Source organism: Mya arenaria, chromosome 4, assembly GCF_026914265.1.
Source record: "Mya arenaria isolate MELC-2E11 chromosome 4, ASM2691426v1".
Taxonomy (NCBI): Eukaryota; Metazoa; Mollusca; class Bivalvia; order Myida; family Myidae; genus Mya; species Mya arenaria.
The window spans coordinates 14003552-14029957 of record NC_069125.1 but is presented as its reverse complement, the minus strand read 5'-3'; the positions used below and the strand labels follow the sequence as shown (position 1 = coordinate 14029957).

Sequence of the window (26406 nt, the reverse complement as noted above, 5' to 3'; positions counted from 1 at the left end):
TATTTTTTCTTGCATACCTTTAATTATGAATTTGTGGAAAATTTGACGTAGAAAACGCACTTTTATACATTTCACCAAAACACGCGTGCAATGTTGTTTACTGACGTCATAGAGCGCAGTGATTTTGAATAACTAAAAATAGCGTTTTTTAACGATTATTTATGTTCAATTTTAATTAAAAGTCTTGCAAAGATACATATTTGATTGCGCTTTATTGGAATGGCATGATATATTGTTCATAAACCATACAATTTATTGAAATAAGAAGTGGCGCGTTGTTGCGCGTGACTCATCTTACATGGGGTATGTAAGATGAGTTTTTCCAGCACTGGTCACATGACCGGAAACACACGTCCGGTATGCAAGAATACATAATATATCATGATCATTTGAATTAAAGGGGGCACAACATAGGTTGATGCAAGAAATGATTTTTCAATTTCAATGCATTTTTATGTTTAAAGATGCACTCTTATTCCAAAATAAGATCTACCACAATTAATAATATTATAAATGCTTTATTTAGTAAGTAGTTAAAGGTTTATCTGCCAAAATTGATGTTTGTAATACATGTGTTTGTATTGATTTTAACTTAGAGTGTCATTTTAACTCCCATGACTTTAATGATAAAAAATAAATATGATTTGCATACAAATTAAAAAAATAAACCTTTATTTATGGACTTTTTCAATTTATAGCTATGTGACCACAATTTTCCCAGTTAAAAAAGCCCAAAAATATCACTAATATTTTTTTCCTATACACAAATCATATGCTTTCTTTGTTTTGTTCATTGAAATCCAACGAGTTAAAAATAATAATGCATATAAAAATAAATAAAAAAACTTCTTTAGATCCATCAACTGTAACCTATATTTGCCCCCCTTTAAAACACATTTCTGCAAATACATTCAAACAATGGTAAATTAAACTGACCTGTGACATACAAATAATAAGCATGTTTCTCTGATAACAATACTGGTTTTCTTCATTTTATACCTTAGGAAAGTGGTGAACGATTATTCTGAGGGCGTGTTTCTTCATGTCAGTAGCCTGTATCCGGTCTGCAGCCTCGAGAATCTGTACAACATTCTGACACGTGACGTTCATCTCCAGATTATGCTTACAGTAAGCCTACAGAAGAAATATGGATATGTCACACACTACTGGGTGTAATTTCAAGTTGATTAATGTCTATGCTACAACTTCAAATACAAATGAAATTGACTTCCAGTAAATGTATCTTTCTTTTTTAAGTTTTTCAGAGTGTAGGCCAAAAAACATAAGAAATTTTATCATATCTTTTCGGTGGTTTATTGAAAACTATATTTGATTGTATCCGGATAAACTCACCATTTGAAACAGTGAGATTATGAAAATATAATTTCACTATTTTTCACTAAAAGCACAATGACATAATTTCAATTATGACATCATTTGGATAAAATTTGTCATTTTTTTTCAATTAAATATCGATTAATGATTATTTTTAATCAGAGACAGAAAAATGTTGGTGCACATAGTGCTGGGAAGAAAAATCAATGACATCATTTCCTGTATGACATCATTTGGATAAATTTAGGCAAAATTTTCCTATTAAATATTAATAAATAATTATTTATAATAAATTAAAAGCATCAAATAAAAAGAAATGTTGTCTGTTTCATTTTACCAGTGCAATCAATTTCTCTTTGTGAACATCAAAAGTAAATATTTCACAAAGCACAGACATAAATCGAGTACTCAGGAACTCTTGGCTATCCCTAAAATAAATCAATATTGTAGTTATCTAAAGGCCGTAAGTTTCAAGAATGGCTGGGGTGGGGTAGGGTTGGGGGATGCAAGTCCCTCAAAGAAGGCTTGACGTCCACCTTTATTCAGTTCCACATTTAAAAGTACAATACAAGGCCCGAAAAAAATGTCTATTCAGGGTAACATTCCTAAATTATTGCGTACAAAATTGTGTTTATGGCCGGGGGACCGTTTTATTTATTTTTTATTAAATAAATAAATAAATTCTTGGGTAGATGGCTTTCATTATGTAGGGTCTGGTTACCCAAAACATTTTTTTGTTAGGCCCAATGAACAATCTTCCATTGCAAGATTATACCTTATTGTCCACTTAACGCAGTGGTTAGCACATTTGCCTCTCACCAAGGCGACCCAGGTTTGATTCCCTGCCTGGGCGCATGTGAGTTTGGTTTGTGATAAAAAGCCTGGTAAGTGGGTTTCCTTCGGTTACTCCAATAACACAAGACCACACTCTCGCGCAACATCGTGCCAATGAGAATAACTTTCTTTACAATTGTTGTAAAATAAATAAAGTTTAAAATAAGATATAATACCTGAAGTCTGTTGTTAGTGAACCCATAGAAAAACGGAGCAGGAAACAGATACAGCGAGTCCTCAGGGGGCATGGTGATGTCTCCGTAGTATATGTAGCGTAATAGACTGTCAAAGGCCTGCCGTGACGGCACCATTTCGCCTATTGCTATCTGGAAAGGGGTAAAAAATAAATAACTAACGGGGGGAAGGCAATTTTATTTTGGTAAATGGGTGGGTGTCTTTTTTCCCTAATTTGGACCCCAAAAGGGTAAATTTGCTTCTGTAGGGGTTATATGTTTAAATGGAATAGCTTTAAGTGAAAAGTGTTGAAATTTATCTGCACAATAGTTATAGCATGGTTAAGTTCAACCTACTTGTTACCTTTCCGATATAGGAGTTAATGCCAAAAAAAACAAGAGGGCCAAGATGGCCCTATATCGCTCACCTCAGTAAAACTTTGTGCTATAGACTTGTTGATTATTAAAGGGCAATAACAGGGATTTGGCTTCTCTGATGTATGAAATTATTACCTCATGAGTGTTAACAAGGTATTTCCATATTTGGGCTCTGTGACCTAATTTTGACCCCAGATGACCCATATTCGAACTTGAGCTAGAAATGACCTATATTCGAACTCATCCAAGTAATTACTGGGACAAACATCGTCACCAAGTTTCGTGACAATTGAGGCAAAAATGTGACCCCTAGAGTGTTAACAAACTAAGTGTGGACGGACGACAGACGACGGACGACAGACAATCATCGATCCTAAAAGCTCACCATCAACCTACGGCTAAGGTGAGCTAATAAAAAATCAAATAAAAAAAATTAATCATTTTCTGCAAATGCAACCTCCTTATACATCAATGAGTTTACAATTGGAGAACAGTAAGAGAAATATTCTTTGTCTTTGAATAAAAGGCCATACACATACTGTGACGGTATTTGTTGGCGGCATGAAGGACCGGAACATCGACTCAAAGTAAGTACATCGTGCAGAAAGGATTGCCTTGTGGGCATGGATGGGCGTCCCGTCCAGGACGAGTGTGATGTCGCAGTATTCCCGACCCGATTGCTTTAAGAAATTCTCCATATCCTTCTCCAGGGAGTTAGCTGAAACAAAGAGATTTATAAATATTGAACTGAAACTATTTTCCTTACCAATAAGCAGTACCACAATTAATACAATTGTTTTAATTTACTGAATAGGATGAATGAATATTGAAAACAATATTTCTTATGAAGGATACTGAGTTTAATTTGAAAGAAAGATTGAAAGAGAACACTGTATTGCTACATTATGAGATGATCAGTGATCTCCATAAATCTTTAAGGACTCACCGGTCATTTAATATTTGTAACAAACCGCAAAATGAAAAGGGAAAACGCAACTTTCCCTTTTCAGCATGGTAACATTTTTATTCAACAGAAACCCTTTGTAATGTCCTCAAAGCATTTCTGTAGGTTTAGAAATATCTTTGGGAATATTACCAAACACTTCATAGTATAGTATTGAAGAGTTATAGTGTGGTTTTCAACATTTCTGGTAATATTCCCAAAAGTATCCATAGTATGCCAGGTTTTCTGGGAATATTACCAATTTGATCTTGAAAATTTGGTAACATTACCAAAACATTTTGAAAATATTTCCAAACACTTTGTAGTATAGTATTGAAAGTTGTGGTGGGGGTTTCAACATTTGTGGGAACATTCCCAAAATAATCGATACTATGCCGAGAGATTTTCTAAAATATTATTCAACTATGAAAAGTCACAAATATTTGGTGGTAATATTCCCAAAACAAATGATGAACATTTTCTGCTAGGATTCTGAATTTAATGTCCAGGTTTTCTGGGAATATTACCAATTTGATCTTAAAAATTTGGTAACATTACCAAAACATTTTGAAAATATTTCCAAACACTTTGTAGTATAGTATTGAAAGTTGTGGTGGGGGTTTCAACATTTGTGGGAACATTCCCAAAATAATCGATACTATGCCGAGAGATTTTCTAAAATATTCTTCAACTATGAAAAGTCAACTATGAAAATATTTGGTAATATTCCATCAAAAAATGATGAACATTTTCTGCTAGGATTCTGAATTTAATTTCCAGGTTTTCTGGGAATATTACCAATTTGATCTTGAAAATTTGGTAACATTACCAAAACATTTTGAAAATATTTCCAAACACTTTGTAGAATAGTATTGAAAGTTCTGGTGGGGGTTTTAACATTTGTGGGAACATTCCCAAAATAATCCATACTATGCCGAGAGATTTTCTAAAATATTCTTCAACTATGAAAAGTCACAAATATTTGGTAATATTCCATCAAAAAATGATGAACATTTTCTGCTAGGAATCTGAATGTAATGTCCTGGTTTTCTGGGAATATTACCAATTTGATCTTGAAAATTTGGTATCATTACCAAAACATTTTGAAAATATTTCCAAACACTTTGTAGTATAGTATTGAAGGGTTATGTAGGGGGTTTCAACATTTGTGGGAACATTCCCAAAATAATCCATACTATGCCGGGATATTTTCTAAAATATTCTTCAACTATGAAAAGTCACAAATATTTGGTAATATTCCCAAAATAAGTGATGAACATTTTCTGCTAGGATTCTGAATGTAATGTCCAGGTTTTCTGGGAATATTACCAATTTGATCTTGAAAATTTGGTAACATTACCAAAACATTTTGAAAATATTTCCAAACACTTTGTAATATAGTATTGAAGAGTTATGATGTGGTTTTCAACATTTCTGGTAATATTCCCAAAAGTATCCATAGTATGTTGAGAGGTTTTCTAAAAATTAATAAAAACTAGGGGTTGTCACAAATGTTTGGTAATTTTTTGAATTATGAACATTTTCGTCTAACATTTTAAAATTCATCTTGGAAATAATGCCCAGGTTTTCTGGGAATATTACCAAAGTTAATCTTGAAATTTCTGGTAACATTACCAAAACCTTTCGGGAATATTACCAAACATTTCATAGTATAGTATTTAAAGTTATAGTGGGGGTTTTAACATTTTTGGGAACATTCCCAAAACTATCGATATTATGTCCAGAGATTTTAAAAATATTCTGCAACTATGAAAAGGTCACAAATATTTGGTAATATTCCAAAAATAAATGATGAACATTTTCTTCTAGGATTCTGAATAAAATGTCCAGGTGTTCTGGGAATATTACCAATTTGATCGTGATATTTGGTAACATTACAAAAATTATTTGAGAATATTACCAGATGAACTGAAACAAACTAATTCAACAAAAAGCCTTTGAAAACTCCACAAATAGTTTCTGTAGGACCAAACAGTTCATAGTATAGTATTGAAAACTGGGGCTTTTCAACATTTTTGAGAACATTCCCAAAATAATCCATAGTATGCCGAGAGATTTTCTATATCATTCTTAAACTAGGAATAGTCACAAATATTTGGTAATATTCCCAAAATGAATTACGAACATTTTCCGTTATCGTTCTCAAATTCATCGTGAATACAATTATATTATCTTGAAATATTTGGTAACATTACCAAAACATTTTTGGGCATATCAAAAGATGAATTGAAATAAAATAATCCAAAAGAAAAAGCTCCACGTGGGCTGCTGTAGGACATGAAACATTCTGGGAATATTACCAAAATCTTCATTGCATAGTATTAAAATTAACAGCAGGTTTTTCAGCATGTTTGTAATATTCCCAGAATAATCTATAGTATGAATACAATTGTTCTAAACATTTCTAAAACATGCAATATTCGCAAATGTTTGGTAATATTTCCAATAAAGATATAAACATTTTATAATAAGAGATGTTTGTCAAACATTAATCCCCACCACCCCCTGAGCGCCATGTTGTCACTTAAATGACAGCTGATTGGTCATTGCCATTGGGTGACTTTAAGGCAGTTTAAAGATTATGACCATTCAAAGTGTGAGGATAGTAGACATAGTGTTCAATCGTGTTCAGATGATAACAGATATTTGCAGATAAAATGTCTCCTCTTAGAAGGGAATAAATAAATACGACAATATTTTAATGGCGAATATGAGTTATGACCATGACGTTTGACTCTGCTAAGTGTTGATTGATAGAACGACATAGATTATATATTCCTGGTTGTTTAAACCTACTAGAATGTTATTTCAGTATTACAGGTATGTCTCTTGCAATTTTACAGTTTGACAATAATTATTTTAAATACAAGTGTGGACTTTCGCATATTATGATTTTAAAAAAAACACAGAAAAGAACAGAACAGACGTTTATAAGTCATATACATCAGAACATCGTCTAAACACATACACTTAGGTTTTTGATATCAAATGCTTGTACATTGTTAGTGCTATGGTTAAAGAAACAAATATGTTGACGTAAAGGCAGCAGTATCAGAGGATGAACTTAATTAATAATAATAATAATAATTATTAGGAATGACATTACGAATACATACTGATTCTTTAACATAATCGCAGAGCTTAACCAGCTCACATTTATTGACAGAGTTAAATATATTTCTGGGAATATTACCAACTAAATCTTGAAAGGTTTGGTAACATAACCAAAACAATTCGGGGATTCTTCAAACTTTTCCAACATCCAGTCAACTCTACAGTTGAAATCCTTCGTCTATACTTTTTCTCTAGCCCTGATGATCTGGCTCTGGGATATATTGCTATGAATACATCATCTCCTACATGGCTGTAGACGTTGCACTTCCCCTGTTTTCTTAAGCTTTAATAACCTCCGAACTGGTCTGCCGTTTCCTGTTTTACTTGTCTGAAAAATAATTATAATTGATAAATCATTATCTATGAACTTTATTTACAAGCAATTAAAATTTAACACGGTGCATAAATATGAACTGGTCTGCCTTTCCTGTTTTACTTGTCTGAAAAATAATTATAATTGATAACATATCTATGAACTGTTTTTTTAAGCAATTAAAATTTAACACGGTGCATAAATATGATCTATTTGTTTATTGTTCTTTATTATTTAAAAAATAATAGATGACTTTATGGGGTAACATAATTGTAAAAAGTACAGTCTTCTGCAGCAAATTTTCCCATTTTTGCAGGCAGTTGAATACATACATGTATGGGTTTCTTTGGTGTTGATGTATGAAGTGGCTGTGTGGGTTCCTCTGGACTAACAACAGCCAATGGTTCATCGGACTCCTGAATTAAACCGTCATTTTAGTATTGTATCATGACTTTTTTCCAGTTTTACTTCTTTATGTGCAAAATTAAATATAATGTCAAGAGTTTGTGCCTTCCAAACTTATCATTCTAATAAAGGTTACACAGGGTCACTGCTTATCAACATTTCTGTGATAATGATCTGAAGCAACATATAAGACACAGTCTTATAGATACTCCTGACTGCCCAGCTGGTATTCAATTCCAATGCACATTTTTCAAATGAGCTGTACATCTTATTTTTAACTTTTTTGTCGTTCATTAAATTTCATTTGATTCAGTTAACTTGAACTTTTAAGTTGAAGAATTAATTTTGTTGTATACCATTATACTTACATAAACAGTTTCGAATGAGCTCTATTTGTGGGATATTATATATTTTTAATAATAAGAGCTATCACTAAATTTCATGAATATCCCCACACGCCCAAGTCAACTCATTTTAAATACGACCTCGTATGACAAAATTGAAGACCGAACACAAGCTATCGCCAGTTAGGCTGATAAAGAAATCATACGAAAAAAAATGACTTAGATGTCCCTTTATCAATTTCAAGAACTGTAAAGAAAACATTGTGATTATAGTTTTAACTTTTAATTGATCAATTAGTGTAGGCCAATTCTCTATGTATGCAAATATTTACCCAATTCTCAAGATCATTTTGATACATGCACTAACTCACCACAAGCTTAACACTGCAGTATCAGTCAAAACAAAGATCATCTGGGTATACACACATCCAACAGCCCAGCAGGATGGCCCACTAAGTGGTAATTAATTGACTGGTACAATTTCATGGTGATTTCATGGACTGATTAGCCTTTTTCTCAAAATGAGGAGTAAATGGGAGGCAATTTCTCTGAATTGTAGAGCGCAATGGACTTAGTTTAATGGCACAAGCTAATTTTTATTTTTCGCCAACTACCTTAGGATAACGGCAATCTACATGCCAACGGTACTTACTAAAATATTAAAATTCTAACCCTTGTAGAAAATTAGTTTTCAGTTTAACCGCACAAAGGCATATATTTATAAACCTATTGACCACTATACACGAGGTTATGAACACTTGCAGTCCTACAGTTAATGCCGCTACTGAGCATCAAGCTTATGCTCGGGCTTATCAGTGAAACTAATCTAACACAACTGTAAACTGACCACTTGACCCTTTCCCTGCTGGGAGCTGTTTGCCTGACTAATTTGAGAGTTATAGTTGTTCTTGTCTTAAGATTTGGGCCATTTTATGTTAGGAGGTTTTTCTTGGTATTTCAACTTTCGCTATCTTGATTATTAAAATAATATTATTATCGAATGCTTTTGTATAAAATTTGTATATCATAGTTATTATTATTATTATTATTATTATTATTATTATTATTATTATTATTATATTATTATTATTATTATTATTATTATTATTATTATATACGGTAGTCCAAAATCCACTATACTGACGTCCATCAAGTATCATTGTGCAATGTTTAAATGACGTCATAAAACAAGTTTGTCATGAATGTAACATTTATTACGAAATCATGAATCTTTTAAGTGATTTAAACCATTGATATATATATTAATAACATGTTGATCCGTAATGTCTTATTCAACTGTTGTTGATGTTTTAAGATATTGATTTCAGTCAGTAAGCGCCTCGTGCGACTCACTCCCTAATCAATCGCACTACTAATAAGTTATTACCCTATTATAAGATGCTTTAATATACATATATTTTCTTTTTCGCAAAGAGAAAATAATATGGAGAAAATATATATTTCTGGAAAAATGCTCTACATGCATTGTATTACAGAAACATGTAATAAAAGTTCAGTGACTGCTGTGATTAAAAATTTACATCAACTGTGCATGTAGGAGTGCAAACGATCAGAAAAAGTTGGATAATTTTAAATATTATATTAAAATAAAATGAGTCATATAACGTTCAAATATACTAGTATGATATCAAAAGTCCGGACATAGTGGTTTAAGATACAATATTGCTTTGTTGTGATCATTTCTCATATGATGATATCAAACTGCTTTGTAGAGTTATTTATATAAGAATATTTGAGTAAAACATGTAAAGTACCTGAGCATTTAAAGAGGTTTCCATTTCCTCAAGGGATATTCCTAATGTGTTGGTTTCTTCATCAATGACATCTTCCAAAGAAATGTTTTCTAAAGATATTCCGAGATAATCCATTATTGATTTCAGCTAAATATTGTGAGAATTAGTTTCAATTAACTGATAAAGTTCAACAAAATTTAAGCAGACTATCAACGTTGTGTATCCTAAACAGTTCAGTCAAAATCACTTTTATTTCACATTTTATAGTCATATTGATAAATCACATTCTGGATTGTTGCTTATTGGTTAATTATATCCCTCCACAAATTTCTTAATTTCTAGACATTTTCCTTCAATCTTGAAGCTTCGTTTTATGACCTGCTGATGAGCAGTTATAGGCACTTGAACAACTGTTGCGGATTTCAAGACAAATATTGATCTGATCTTGACACTAATGGGCTTTGCAATTACAAGGGTGATATCTGACATCAAGCTGGTGTTACTGAGTGTTTTAACTGGTCAAATAAAACAGTACAGTGACTAAAGCTGAAACAAATGACTAATAAGCATGGATAACAAAAACCTTTTTCCCATTTCTTGTCTCAAACAGATCGCATTGCAACTGCATAATGTCAAATGTATATGAATGGTCTAAGGTAACATATTTTATTATCAGTATAATTTAATACAGGTTATTGTTAATATGAATGCACATTTGTATAGTTTTGGGTCACCGGATCGATTTGTTGATTTGTTGATTGCCCTTACAGAAGTATACCAACCCTTCAGGTAGCTCATAGTGGTTGAGCACCTGACTTGCAAGCAGGGGGTTGAGGGTTCGAGTCCCGAGCTGTTTATAGCTGTGTATAACCAAAACTCGTTATGCCCTATATTGTATCAGCCCTACTTAGTTAAAAAGCACCATGTACAATTTTATTTAACAATACGTGTACATTATACTCCTCTTCCTTTATATATGCACTTGTTTTCTCTTTATTCAACAGCATTGATACTAGTACTGTTAGAATGGGCGCTACCTAAGTAAATATCAAACAATATATCTTGTACATGTAAGAACTTGAATTTGATTGAGAACTCAATCCTTCCGTCTGTAATTTCAAAAAAGAAGTCGATTTTAAATCGAAACAATAACAGGATAAAACTGTTTTCATCCGTCTGATCGCGTCAATTTGTGGTGTATGCTCCTTTTCATAGTTTCAGACTAAAAGCATTAACATTGATATTGATATATGTGTATGTTTCACGTGTAACTTATCAAAGACACAACTAATGGAAGTATTAACATCATTATTATAATTGTTATACGAACGCGTTTTGATGTGCAACACAATATTTTGAAATTACTTTATGTACAACTCAATATCATAAAGCATTAATCATTGAAGGTCATTAATAGTAACTTGATAATGCACGACGTTATATGTATGCGTGCGTGTTTGTTCGTCCATCTGTCCATATGTCCGTGCGTTTGTTTCTTCTGTCTGTACGTGTTCTTTTTTATACGGATGTTAAAATGTAGAGTTCCAGACACATAACCTTAATCTTGACATTGTTATATTCATATAGACATGAATATATGATAAACATAAATACAAAGACGACCACGTCGTCAATGGTTGCGACAACAATCAAAAGGATTATGACAAGGTGATGACAAAATGAACATAATATTGAAGACAAGAACTATTACGAATCTGCTGATAACGATGGAAATAATAATGATAACAATAATAATTTAATGATTATGCTTATGATGATGATTAATATTATTAGAAGTATTATCACGTCCAAAGAGCATTCAACTTTAGCAATGGTACGTCACATTGCAACGAACAACGGTGTTCAAAATAGAGACATAATAAAATTGGGACTTTTGCAATAAAACAAAATGCCATACCAACTTTAATTACATACATGTACTATGTTTTAAACTACACGATTGTTCCAATTATAATATTAAAGTCCGAAATAAAATCGATATTATAGTCACATGAAATAGGCGTCTATACGACGTCTAAAGAAACACGGTAACTTAACTGACTATCTAACAGTTAACATTTTAGATTGGCTCCATTGCAAATCTTCTTCTGTAAGAATAAAGCTTGGCAGATAAACAACTTTTATAAAATACTTCAATAAGTATGATCGAAGAAATATATATCTTAAAGAAACTGTGGTTTTCCATTCATTATCAAGATAATAAATTGGCTCCCCGGGAGGCCGCTGACAATATTATTTCAATATTGTACAAAATTAGCATAGGGACCAGCGTTTAAAGTAGATGAACCAATGTTAACGTGTATAAGAACTCTTGCACAAGAAAAGATGTTTGATTATTGACTTTATGTATAAGTCTTCAATGTGATCTCATGATGACGCAAGTAACGTAGATAGTCTTAGTAATCTGTTGCAAACAATAAGATTGCGTATGCCTTAATATAATAATACATATGTATTACATTTGCATCACCGTAAAATCAATATAACAATTCACTAGAGTGACAGGTACATCTTTTTATGCTTCTAGCATTGGTTTTACTTATCATAATAATATTACATTTTGATTCAGTGCGGCGAGTGCCTTTACTGTGGTTAATTTAACGATTCTCATTTTTCGTTGGAAAAATCTAGGAACATACTGAAAGATTAAGATGTTAAGAAAGTGTATAAGCTTTTTCACCAGTCAATTTGTAACCACGCCCCCCTCCCACATATCCGGCGGGATAGCCGGGGAAATGGGCCGTATTTTTACCTTTCAGGTAGCCCGGTAGTGCCGGGTGAATGAGGTGGTTTTGTCTTTGCGCCCAAAATAGCCAGGAATAGTCTTTACTTGGGTGCGGGGGAAATTTGCGAGGATTTTACCAGTAGTTTTTCCCCGAAGGACGGGGATCATGGCTGGACCAAAAGTCAAAGTCTGCCTGCTTTTATGTTTCACCATCGTAATGTATTTTTTTCATCATGGGACTGTCGCCTTTTCGCAATCATTCTGTCTGGTTTTCACCATAGTACTGTCGCGTTTTTACCATTGTAATGTCATATTTTCGCCATCGTACTGTCATTGTTTTCATCATCGTACCGTCATGTTTTCACCATCGTACTGTCGCGTTTTCACCACTATACTGTCAAGTTTTCACCATCGTACTGTCATTGTTTTCATCATCGTACCGTCATGTTTTCGCTATCGTACTTTCATGTTTTCACCAACGTTCTGTCATGTTTTCAATATGGTTATGTCATGTTTATGCCATCGTACTGTCATATTTTCACTATCGTAATGCCATGTTTTCACCATGGCACTGTTACCTTTTTTGCCATCTGACTGTCATGTTTTCACTAACGCACTGTCAGGTTTTTGTCATGATAATTACATGTTTTCACAATTGTACTGTCATGTTTCCATCATGGTACTGTCATGTTTTCACCATCGTACTGTCATGTTTTCACCATCGTACTGTCATGTTTTATCGTACTGTCATGTTTTCTACATAGGACTGTCGCCTTTTCGCCATCGTACTGTCTTTTTTCACCATCATACTGTCACCTTTTCACCATTTTACTGTCATGTTTTCACATTTGTACTGTCATGTTTTCACCATCCTGCTTTTATGTTTCACCATCGTAATGTATTTTCTTCATCATGGAACTGCGCCTTTTCGCCATCATTCTGTCTTGTTTTCACCATAGTACTGTCGCGTTTTTACCATTGTAATGTCATATTTTCGCTATCGTACTGTCATTGTTTTCATCATCGTACCGTCATGTTTTCACCATCATACTGTCGCGTTTTCACCACTATACTGTCAAGTTTTCACCATCGTACTGTCATTGTTTTCATCATCGTACCGTCATGTTTTCGCCATCGTACTTTCATGTTTTCACCAATGTACTGTCATGTTTTCATCAAGGTTATGTCATGTTTATGCCAACGTACTGTCTTGTTTTCACTATCGTAATGCCATGTTTTCACCATGGTACTGTTGCCTTTTTTGCCATCGTACTGTCATGTTTTCACTAACGTACTGTCAGGTTTTTGTCATGGTAATGTCATGTTTTCACACTCGTACTGTCATGTTTCCACCATGGTAATGTCATGTTTTCACCACCGTACTGTCATGTTTACACCATAGTACTGTCATGTTTTCAACATCGGAATGTCATGTTTTCAGCATGGCACTCTTGCCTTTTTGTCATGGTACTGTTATGTTTTTGTCATTGTACTGTCATGTTTTCACTTTCTTACTGTCATGTTTCCATCATGGGTATGTGGGATTTATATCATTGACTGTCTTGTTTTAATAATCGTACTGTCGCGTTTTCACCATCGTCCTGTCATGTTTTTACCATCATACTATCGCCTTACGGTGCGCATGCACATACAATAATTTGCCCTTCATGTGAAAAAATATCTGATACGATCACCATCATTGTAAATCTCCAATCATAATTTCGTCAAACTTGATGAAAATAATATAGATGTATAAGAAACGTCTCGTAAACTCATCGGTCGTTTGAAAAAACTAATGATAGCACAGCCCTAAAGCAAATGACACAGTCTGAAGTAAAATGACGTAACGTCATATTTACTTTATAAAAGCACCTGTCTTTTTATGAATAATAATACTTCTACAACACTTCCTGCTATTGGACTACTGCTACTACTACCTCTACTACTACTACTACTACTACTACTACTACCTGCTGCTGCTGTTGCTGCTTCTGCTGCTACTGATACTGTTACTACTACTACAACAACAACTACTACTACTAATAGTAGTACCATCATCATCACCTACTACTACCTCTAACTACTATTAATTCTACTTGCTACTACAAACACCACCAGCACCACAACCACTTCTATTACTACAACTTCCACTACTATTACTACTCTTGCGATCTCTATTCTGACTATTTGCTTGCTCATGCTGCTATTCTGTAATACAACTATTCCATTCGGGATTTAACGTGTTTGAGAACCAAGGCAACCATAGAAACCCGAATATGTCAGTCTTATACGTTGTATTTTTAGAACAAAAACATCTGAAATAATATTCCACAAGCACAACCTAAAAGATTTTTCCGGGAAACCGACCCTCCGTAGCAAACTTGGTGTAAATATGATGATTATTGAACATCAAATCTATGATAACTGAACTATTATTTTGGGTACATTGAATGCTATGTAAAGTAAGTGCAAATGTGCAACATGATGATGATGATGATGATGATGATGATGATGATGATGATGATGATGATAATGATGATGATGATGATGATAATGATGATGATGATGATGATGATGATGATGATGATGATGATGATGATGATGCGTATTGTGATTATGAGAATGTTGATTATGATAGTTACGATAATGCCACATTGGCGACAATTTTTGCAATAATACAAATCACAATGCGACGACGATGACGACAACTAAGATAATGATAATCATATCACGACGCAACATGACAACAATGATTACAATGATTATGTGATGACCACAACTAAGATAATGATATTTATAGTAGCAATTAGGCAACAACGACATTTATGCAAATCATGATGCAATGATGACGTGAATGGTGCCAACGAGGTTATAATGCGTTGTTGTTGTTGTTGATGTTGATGATGATGATGATGATGATGATGATGATGAAGATGATGATCTTCGGTTGAAGATATATTTCAAAGACACGCACCCCTGAAACCAACATGTTAGCACTTGGAGGGGAAATCTTCTATGCTCATGCGCACCGGAAGACAATAGAACGAGGATTATAACACGACAATACGATGATGACTTCATGACAGTGCGATGATGGAAATACAATTGTACTTCAATAAAAACGCGATAGTACGATGATGAAAACACTATAGTGCAATGATGATTACACGACAGTACGATGATAAAAACAAGACAGTACGATGATGAAAACACAACAGTACGATGATGAAAACGCGGTGATAACAGCAGACAAAATAATGAAAGAAAATTAACATGCATTAAAAGAAACCATCTTTTTATACTACAGTTATCAATTTCCAAGAAAGAGTCTAACATTTGTTAGTAGGGGTCAGTTCCCACCAAACCTGCTCTATCATAGTTTATTACGCTGGTAAACTAGTCGCTGGCTGATTTGATTATCCATGCTGGTATATAGCAGTAAAGTTATGATAGTTGAAATAATTACTACAGTCCTATGCAGACCGCTATTTGTTCTTACTGCAGGATTGACCAAAGTTGGGGGATTTATGGAGGATGGATGACTTGTTAACTGAATTGCCCATCGCAATAACACCTATAATAAACACCTAAATTATTTAATCATTCACTTCGTTCCATCAGATAAATGCTACTCAGTTGCAGTCTGAGAATTGAAAAAAATGCGTCTCTTTGTAAAGTCCAGTTCTGGTTGACTTGCCGGCAACAATGTACAAGCACATATTACTGAAAATAGAAAACTGGTTAGATAATAATAGCCGTCTCCCCGGCAATCTGTCCATTTCGATTTTTGTGTGAGTGAAATTATAAAATTTTGAGCGACTCAATAAAACTTCATATATTAATTTATTACGAACAATGAGAGAGAATACGAACGCTATTTAAGTATTTTGAAGTATATTTGCATCAATATTTAATTTTAATGAAATTGATAAAAATATGTTTTACTTGGAATATTGATGATTGTTTTGATTTATTTAATTTAAACACGATTAGCTCAACTCTCATGAGTTATACACAAATACACCTTTTCGAAGGCGTCTTCATATCAGAAAGTTTAAATGGTTTACGGTTAAACAGACATTGTTACCCTTAAAGAATTCTTTATATTTCACACAAGTAAACTACACCATGATATGAATTGGTAAAACATTTCTTAAACGAGGCACTTAATGCACCATAATCAGTTGGCTTTGACACAAAGCCCCTGGGACGTAAATGGCAATTAAATTTTGGCATTAACTATCCAGCCACCAGAGTGCTAGATCTTAAATTACCTCAATGCCATGCTTATCAAACTGATCACAAGAATTAGTTATACATCATTATGCTGAACAAACTTGCATCGCGTCAGTGTCAGTGGCTAGCAGGGGAAAGTCTTATTTTGCATACGCACTGCCCTCTCCATTCCTAAGTTCACTGAGCAAGCGCATGCATGTAAAATGGAATTTTCAATGAAGTGGAGTATTGATGGTCATATCTTCCAAACTAAAGAACAAAAAATCAATGGAAGAGTAATCAAGCATGTTCATTGTGGCAGCATTGGTTGCATTAAGGTAAATACTACTATATTTTTGTTTATTTGTAAAAAAGATATGATTCTTATGGTGTTATTGCCTTTAACCCTTTGTAAAAGCGGATGCACAGTTTTAAAACAGTTTCTGCCTTCATGAAACAGTGTAAAAAAATTACCTTTGTCAAACAATTTTCGCTAAGTTCCACATTTGCATTCCTTACACATTTTACTAATTTAAAACATATAATTTATGTTTGGCTTTTCAAACAACATTAGTTTATATGCAATGCTATAATTAAACATTTATCAAGTATTATATGAGTTGATATCAGCAATTTGCAATTAAGTTTTGCCACGCATATTTTCCTAGCAAAGTTTATAAACGCCTTTTTAAAAATAATAATTATAATACTAATATCATATAAAACTTTCCACAAGCACTAGTTGTGATGATTATATTTATCTTGTTTAAAATAAATATCTTTGACAATTTTCCACAAAACAGGTTTCCTTTGAAGATGATGAAAGCATTCAATGCAAGTTAGAACAGTTTATTTCCGGTACGAAACCAGGATTCAGGCAAAGCAGATCCCTGTTCTTGACATGGTTAGATTTCAAGGTAAAATTGTTCAATTCTTAATAACTTATAACTTACTTCAGGTCGTCTAACTATTTATAGTAAAACATTTTTATAGTAAAAGTAACCTAAGCCTAAATCCCAGGTGCATTACGACACAAGGTGGTTTACATTTCTGTTACGCTTTGTGACTCTGGCTCATATACTTATAAAAAAGTGACAGTTGCACTTTCCTAATCACGACTTTTTAAAGTGACACGTGGAAGCCGGGCAAATACCAAATAATTCGTATATTTGTAATGCAGCATTTTTGGCAATATTTTTTTACATAATTGGACTTCCTGTTGTTGTTCTGTTTATTTAATTAGCGCAGCTAGGTATCTTTTCTGAAGTTTTTTTTAATGTTATATTTGTATAGTTGTTCTTTAGTCATCACTATTTCAATTTATTTAAATATTTCATGATTTTGAAATGGATCTGTAGCGTTTGCTATGAATCCATGTCAAACATCCATTTCTTTGTATTTAGATGTATAAAACTAAATTAATTTCCGTGGTTTTAGGATTGTTCAATGGTGTTAAAAGGAATGATAATATTTCAGGCACACCTGTGAACAATCTCTTTGCCCAGATTATCACTACGAGTTGCCATACTTTGTTGTATTTCAGGGATGCGAGATGCAACATATATCCCGATATCAATCACCTCGAAAAGAAGTGCATCGCTAAAACGCGGCAAATAAATGAGGTATAGTACCCGGATTGCCAATATAGTAATGTTTTAAATGTTTTTAATTTGCTGGGAAAATCACACACAAATAGTTGTAAATACAAATATAACGAGCAATTTCTTTTCACACGCGTGAAGACTACATGAGATAAATGTGATATTCCATACATTATTATGTTGTTGAATAGTATAAGGGTTTAATTGTAATTGTTTATTTTTCAGTTACAAAGGGAATTCAGTAAAAAAAAAAACTGGTAAATAAAGACAGGCAGATTGCAGATATGCAGGTAATATGCCGTTAAATCTTAAATGCTTAAAATGGTAAATGTTTTAAACTATTTTTATTAATTATTGACATTTGAAGTATGAAACATTATACAACAAAGCCATTTGTCTATTAAAGTATAAGACATTATATAACAAATATACTGAACTTAAAATGATAATTAATTGGATTTTGACTGTAATGGCAATATGTAGTATACACTGTAATTTTAAAAATACACCACATCTATACAATCTAGGAAATACTTATATGTTTGGTTTGTCTTCAGGTGGCAGCTGTGGAACATACAAACCAGAGTGTGTATATTGGAGAAATGGAGGGAAACATGATGACCTTAACCCGTCGGCCAGTCGGAAAACTAACAAGTTCTCTCAACGTAAAAAATAAACAGAGCGTGATTTTGAATCCCTTGGACAAAATGAAAATTAATCGTCGATATTTAATTGCAAAATTCGAAGGATGTAAGAAAGACAACGTAATACAATTATCGGAAATTCAGATTCAACTTATAAATCAGTCCGTAGCTTCGTATTGTTCCAAACAAGCTTCAGACATCTAAAACCTCATATATTTGGTATGCTCATAAATATCAGATAACAGTTTGCCTGTACATATCTTTTAAACCTTGTTTTTGTATTTCAGTAAGCTTACATTGTGTTTTCATTTTGTAAATATTTGTACATTTTACGATTGAGTTATTTTTTATTTACTTTTGCTTTGCCTTAAAGCCTATTTTATTTTAGTAAGTTACTAATTCAAGTTTCATTTTGTGAACACAGAGAATCGGTCAATGGCGAAGTCGGTAATCTAGTCTTGGTCTCTCGAGAGCCATTCCAGTATGCTAAGCTGTTACCCTACATAACTCATTATTAAAATTCTTCCTGTGATTTCTGTGATGGAGTTTTTTTTATTTATCCACTCCTCTGTGCATAAAGCTTGACATATTTGAGAAAGTGCCGTCTTTGGTATTCATGAAATATTACATTTATACCCTTTATTTGTCATTTGATAACAGTTCGAAGGCCATCATGCTTTGGCTCATCTACTCTGTGTTTATTATATTTTTTTTCAATTTTGTTTTCATAATTTGTTTGTATGAAATACCCCTTCTTACAGAAACATTTGTGTCCAGCATAAGCTGACTCAGAGTCTGATATAGTGACATCCTTGTAGGAAATATAAATCCACTTTTAAATGTTTAGCATATACTATAAAGTATTCCGATCAAGAAAATGTCTTGTAAATAAGAGAACGAATGATAGAAGTATTATTATTTTCTTGAATAGATAACTTTAAGCAGATACTTTAGGTTTATTTTAATGATATGGAAAGAAACATAAAACAATAAAAAAGTATTGAACCTGCTCCATGGTTACTGATGGAACATTCACCAATTATGTTAATCATGTTCTCGATGACTTTTTTATTTAAGCATACTTTAAATGTACAGTTCATAACATACACTTAGTTGTTTGTCATTCACGTTGTGAAAAAAATGCTTAAAACTGTATATGTGTTATAGCCGAAATATGTTCAATACTGCTATTCATTTAAATGCCCCAGTCTGAGAGGCAAATAGATTTCACTTGTCTGTCTGTTCGTCGGTTCATCCAGCTGTCACAAAACATTTTGTCACACGTATCTCCGGCAGTTAATTAGCAAGAGTTGTAAAACCAGCATGTCTAGTTTTGCATCTTAAATTCTATTTGTCTGTTTGCTGTTTGTATGTTTGTCAAATAATCATTTTTGTATTTCACTTCATCTGGTAACATCCCCGAATTGTTTTGTTTATGTTACCAAACCTTTCAATATTTAGTTGGTAATATTCCCAGAAATATATTTAACTCTGTCAATAAATGTGAGCTGGTTAAGCTCTGCGATTATGTTAAAGAATCAGTATGTATTCGTAATGCTATTCCTAATAATTATTATTATTATTAATTTAGTTCATCCTCTGATACTGCTGCCTTACGTCAACATATTTGTTTCTTTAACCATAGCACTAACCATGTACAAGCATTTGATATCAAAAACCTAAGTGTATGTGTTTAGACGATGTTCTGATGTATATGACTTATAAACGTCTGTTCTGTTCTTTTCTGTGTTTTTTTTTAAATCATAATATGCGAAAGTCCACACTTGTATTTAAAATAATTATTGTCAAATTGTAAAATTGCAAGAGACATACCTGTAATATTGAAATAACATTCTAGTAGGTTTAAACAACCAAGAATATGTAATCTATGTCGTTCTATCAATCAACACTTATCGTCATGGTCATAACTCATATTCGCCATTAAAATGTTGTCGTATTTACTTATTCCCTTCTAAGAGGACACATTTTATCTGCAAATATCTGTTATCATCTGAACACGATTGAACACTATGTCTACTATCCTCACACTTTGAATGGTCATAATCTTTAAACTGCCTTAAAGTCATCCAATGGCAGTGACCAATCAGCTGTCATTTCAGTCCATGCGTATTTCGATTGTTCAAATAATCCTGACAACATGGCGCTCAGGGGGTGGTGGGGATTAATGTTTGACAATTATCTCTTGTTATAAAATGTTTATATTTTTATTGGAAATATTACCAAACATTTGCGAATATTGCATGTTTTAGAAATGTTTAGAACAATTTTAGTCATACTATAGATTATTCTGGGAATATTACAAACATGCTGAAAAACCTGCTGTTAATTTCAATACTATGCAATGAAGATTTTGGTAATATTCCCAGAATAATTCATGTCCTACAGCAGCTCACGTGGAGCTTTTTCTTTTGGATTATTTTATTTCAATTCATCTTTTGATATGCCCAAAAAAGTTGTGGTAATGTTACCAAATATTTCAAGATAATATAATTGTATTCAGGATGAATTTGAGAACGATAACGAAAAATGTTCGTAATTCATTTTGGGAATATTACCAAATATTTGTGACTATTCCTAGTTTAAGAATGATATAGAAAATCTCTTGGCATAATATGGATTATTTTGGGAATGTTCTCAAAAATGTTGAAAAGCCCCAGTTTTCAATACTATACTATGAACTGTTTGGTCCTACAGAAACTATTTGTGGAGTTTTCAAAGGCTTTTTGTTGAATTAGTCTGTTTCAGTTCATCTGGTAATATTCTCAAATAATTTTGGTAATGTTACCAAATATCAAGATCAAATTGGTAATATTCCCAGAAAACCTGGACATTTTATTCAGAATCCTAGCAGAAAATGTTCATCATTTATTTTGGGAATATTACCAAATATTTGTGACTTTTCATAGTTGAAGAATATTTTAGAAAATCTCCCGGCATAATATCGATAGTTTTGGGAATGTTCCCAAAAATGTTAAAAACCCCACTATAACTTTAAATACTATACTTTGAAATGTTTGGTAATATTCCCGAAAGGTTTTGGTAATGTTACCAGAAATTTCAAGATTAACTTTGGTAATATTCCCAGAAAACCTGGGCATTATTTCCAAGACGAATTTTAAAATGTTAGCCGAAAACGTTCATAATTCAGAAAAATAACCAAATATTTGTGACAACCCCTAGTTTTTATTAATTTTTAGAAAACCTCTCAACATACTATGAATACTTTTGGGAATATTACCAGAAATGTTGAAAACCACATCATAACTCTTCAATACTATATTACAAAGTGTTTGGAAATATTTTCAAAATGTTTTGGTAATGTTACCAACTTTTCACGATCAAATTGGAAATATTCCTAGAAAACCTGAACATTATACTCAGAATCCTAGTAGATAATGTTCATCACTTATTTTGGGAATATTACCAAATATTTGTGACTTTTCATAGTTGAAGAATATTTTAGAAAATCTCTCGGCATAGTATGGATTATTTTGGGAATGTTCCCACAAATGTTAAAACCCCCACCACAACTTTCAATACTATTCTACAAAGTGTTTGGAAATATTTTCAAAATGTTTTGGTAATGTTACCGAATTTTCGAGATCAAATTGGTAATATTCCCAGAAAACCTGGACATTAAATTCAGAATCCTAGCAGAAAATGTTCATCATTTTTTGGGGAATATTACCAAATATTTTTCATAGTTGACTTTTCATAGTTGAAGAATATTTTAGAAAATCTCTCGGCATAGTATCGATTATTTTGGGAATGTTCCCGCAAATGTTGAAACCCCCATCACAACTTTCAATACTATACTACAAAGTGTTTGGAAATATTTTCAAAATGTTTTGGTAATGTTACCAAATTTTCAAGATCAAATTGGTAATATTCCCAGAAAACCTGGACATTAAATTCAGAATCCTAGCAGAAAATGTTCATCATTTTTTTTGGGAATATTACCAAATATTTGTGACTTTTCATAGTTGAAGAATATTTTAGAAAATCTCTCGGCATAGTATCGATTATTTTGGGAATGTTCCCACAAATGTTGAAACCCCCACCACAACTTTCAATACTATAGTACAAAGTGTTTGGAAATATTTTCAAAATGTTTTGGTAATGTTACCAAATTTTCAAGATCAAATTGGTAATATTCCCAGAAAACCAAGCATACTTTGGATACTTTTGGGAATATTACCATAAATGTTGAAAACCACACTATAACTTTTCAATACTATACTATAAAGTGTTTGGTAATATTCCCAAATATATTTCTAATCCTTCAGAAATGCTTCGAGGACATTACAAAGGGTTTCTGTTGAATAAAAATGTTACCATGCTGAAAAGGGAAAGTTGCGTTTTCCCTTTTCATTTTGCGGTTTGTTTTGTGCGTTTTCAGCTATTAAATTCACAGTTACAAGCTTATATTTTCAGTAATTGATATTTTCCATAAATGCATTTTTTAGTAAGTAGTTAAAGGTTTATCACTCAAAATTTATGTTTGTTATATTGACTATGAATACAAATATCACTTTATTGAGGAAAACTACCTTAAGGCTGAAAGAGCAGAGATCATTTGGCTCTGTCATCAGTATTTATATGGAGAAAACCACAACAAAATTGACTTATGAGAATGTAACTGAGCGTTAAAGGAACTAGAAACTATATGATACCATAGCAAGAAAGAAGAAAATGGTCAGAAACTTACATAAAAATTATTATCGTTGCATACAACACATTTAATCTAACTTATTGATGTGTCACATTGCTTAAGACACACGTATCTTTTGCAGTTTTTACGTATTTTTCCAATTCAAAATGACTTTCACATGCTAAATATACTCGCTATAAACTGGGAAGCCATAATGCACTATTTTTAAATGGGTATTCTCAGCTAACACAGTGACAAAATATTCTGTTAATAATGTAAAATTATGTATAAACGGCATCATACTAGCTCATACAGACTTCCTGAAAGCTGTCGGTCCGACGGACATGTCCGGCAAATTTTGATCAGATCCGACGATTTCTGAACAAAAATCGGTCCGACTGTCCGGCTATTTTTCATTCCCGGTGACCGGGTTTTAGCATAAAATCCAGGTAACCGGGTTTTAGCATGAGCGCCAAAGAAAAGGTTACACTTGTTTTCATTGGTCGCTTTCGGCACAGTGCCCTTAAAATAACCAATGGTCGCGCATGTTACATACTGTCAGTCATTTGCGCATGCAACATGGCTTCTCTAACATTTTACGAATGCTAGGTAAATAAAAAGAATATTATCAATCGATGAATGCTCTGAAAGGAAAATGAGTATAAAACGAAATGTCATGAAAGAATTCTTTTGTGAAATTGCAAAGAAAAAGGAAAAGACTCATTATTGACAAAGAAAAGCAAGTAATAAATAACCTGCGATGATGATGGTGAAACTCAAACCTCCAGAAATATAACATTCCATCCACAGAAGGCTATGGACACATTGCTGGTAGGCAATTGTTACTTCTATCTTTAAAAAATAGCTCTACCTTTATAAATTTAAAAAATGATTTATTCTGTACAAAAAAACAAATTCATAATATAAGCTATCAAAGTTTAATCAAAATTCACCACAGTTATAAAATATTTGGCATGTTGTAAAAGGCATTTTATTTGTGAAAAAAAATGTTGATAAAAGTTTATTTGTACATCTACTGACCATGATAAATTTTGTACTTTTAGGCAGAGTCTAGCCACAATAATGCGCGTTTAGGGAACGTTTTTTAACATTTGGATATTTATTGTGTTCCCTATAAGCGAGTCGCCAACACAAAAATTATCAAAGACTCTGAAGCGGCTGTTTATATGGACTAAGGCAGAGTCTTGATCATCAGTAGATGTGCCTGCCCATATAATCGAACAGACTACACCAGAACCATTGGCATCACAGGAGGTTGTCACCCTGTCCAACACTGAAAAAGTCTCTACCGTTTTTGAGCAGGGATTCCAGCAGGATATAAAAGACCTTGCCTCAGAATTTTCACATGTGTCTGATACTGAGATAACACAGGATTCTGTAAATCATGTGCTTGAAAGTCCTTACATCAGGCTCTTGAAATTGAGATTTAACACTCTTCCTGACAAACAGGACTTTGACCCCGTTATTGATGAGGAGTGTTTTGAATATCCAGATGAACTTTTGAATTTTAACAGACTGATGATTTTCATAAGAGATATACAATAAAGCCTTTATTTAGAAGTAAGTTGCTATTGTTGAATAAAGCAATGTTATTACTTCGTTTTTGTTCCTCTTGTTTCGGTCTGACAGATTTTTTCAACTTTCGGGAAGTCTGCCCATATTGTCAATTCAAGGCTTGTTTTAAAGAAATACTGTATTTGTCCATTTTGGGACCAGCTGGTGTCTAGCCCCTTTAAAGCAGAAACAAATGAGTTCATAAACATAAAATCAACTCTATTTTAACTTCTACTTTACATAAACATACAACCAAATGAACTAGAAATGTTTATTAACCTTGTAACCATAATGCTTCATTTGTCAATACCACACATTGTGCCATGGGAAAAAATTTACTCACTAAAGGGGGAGGGGGTGTTGTGATGGTGGTCTGGGCGGGGCCTGACATGTAGGCCTTACGACGTATAAGCTCCTTATTAGGGGAACAATACTTACTGACAGAGGTGTCATAATGGTGGTCCTGGAGGGGTCGTACATGGGGCTGCTGGGCCTTACGACGTATAATCTCCACCATAAGCGTCTGCTCCAGGCTCTCAAACTCTCGCGTCATGATGATCACGCTGTAGTTGTTTTCTTTCACTATAAACTTCAGGCAAAATTCCTGAATTTAAAAGTAGAATATATTAACTGTAAATTAATTGTATTTCACGAGCGTTTTAATTTGGGGGCAAATGGATCATGTCATGTAATTAGTAATACGTATATTAACATTTAAACAGAAGCAAACAATTGTTAAGTGTATGTGTTACATGTATTTTTGGACTTGGAACTGAAATTTCATAATTTCATCATTTTGGAAATTGTGTTAAATTTTAATGGAGAAATATTCTTCAAAAATTCCTTTAACAGCAGCCTTTCAAAAACATGAAAACTAGAAGAGAGTTTCATTGCACTTTTTTTCACTGATGTAATGCCATATTTCATGCGAGCACAGTATAATGATTACTGTTACAGAAACTAGACCAGATTTTCAACGGTATTTTTCCACCTGAACAATGCCATATTTTAGGTAAACACAGTATAATGATCACTGTTACATAATCACCTTTAAATAGAATTGATACAAAAGTGGTTACAAAAGTTTCCCACTTTAGGGGTGTAAAATCATTACAGAGTGAACCAACCTTGAGGAAGTCTAGCTGGAGCCTGGCGGCATTCTGCAGAGCTACGAGGACATTACTGGTGCTGATGCAGGCCTCCAGATACTGAACACACAACTGCTCCAACCTCAACATGTGCAGCTGTAACATACCATTGGTCAGTTTCTTCACAAATTAACATAGCTATCACTTAAGTGAATACCCCCTAAAGGATGCCTAAACACAGGAATTACAGT

At 33.0% G+C, this 26406-nt stretch overlaps 1 protein-coding gene across 1 annotated transcript in view; it reads right to left on the bottom strand.

Annotated features, from left to right (window-relative positions):
• Nucleotides 1-26406, bottom strand: part of LOC128232654 (leucine-zipper-like transcriptional regulator 1) — a 63285-nt gene that overhangs the window by 4265 nt on the left and 32614 nt on the right. The window contains exons 13-17 of the mRNA XM_052946342.1: nucleotides 26195-26311; nucleotides 25506-25671; nucleotides 3260-3438; nucleotides 2346-2495; nucleotides 1000-1134 (exon numbers count right to left, since the gene is read on the bottom strand). Coding sequence (XP_052802302.1) covers nucleotides 1000-1134; nucleotides 2346-2495; nucleotides 3260-3438; nucleotides 25506-25671; nucleotides 26195-26311 — 747 coding nt within the window. The remainder of the gene's footprint in view (nucleotides 1-999; nucleotides 1135-2345; nucleotides 2496-3259; nucleotides 3439-25505; nucleotides 25672-26194; nucleotides 26312-26406) is intronic.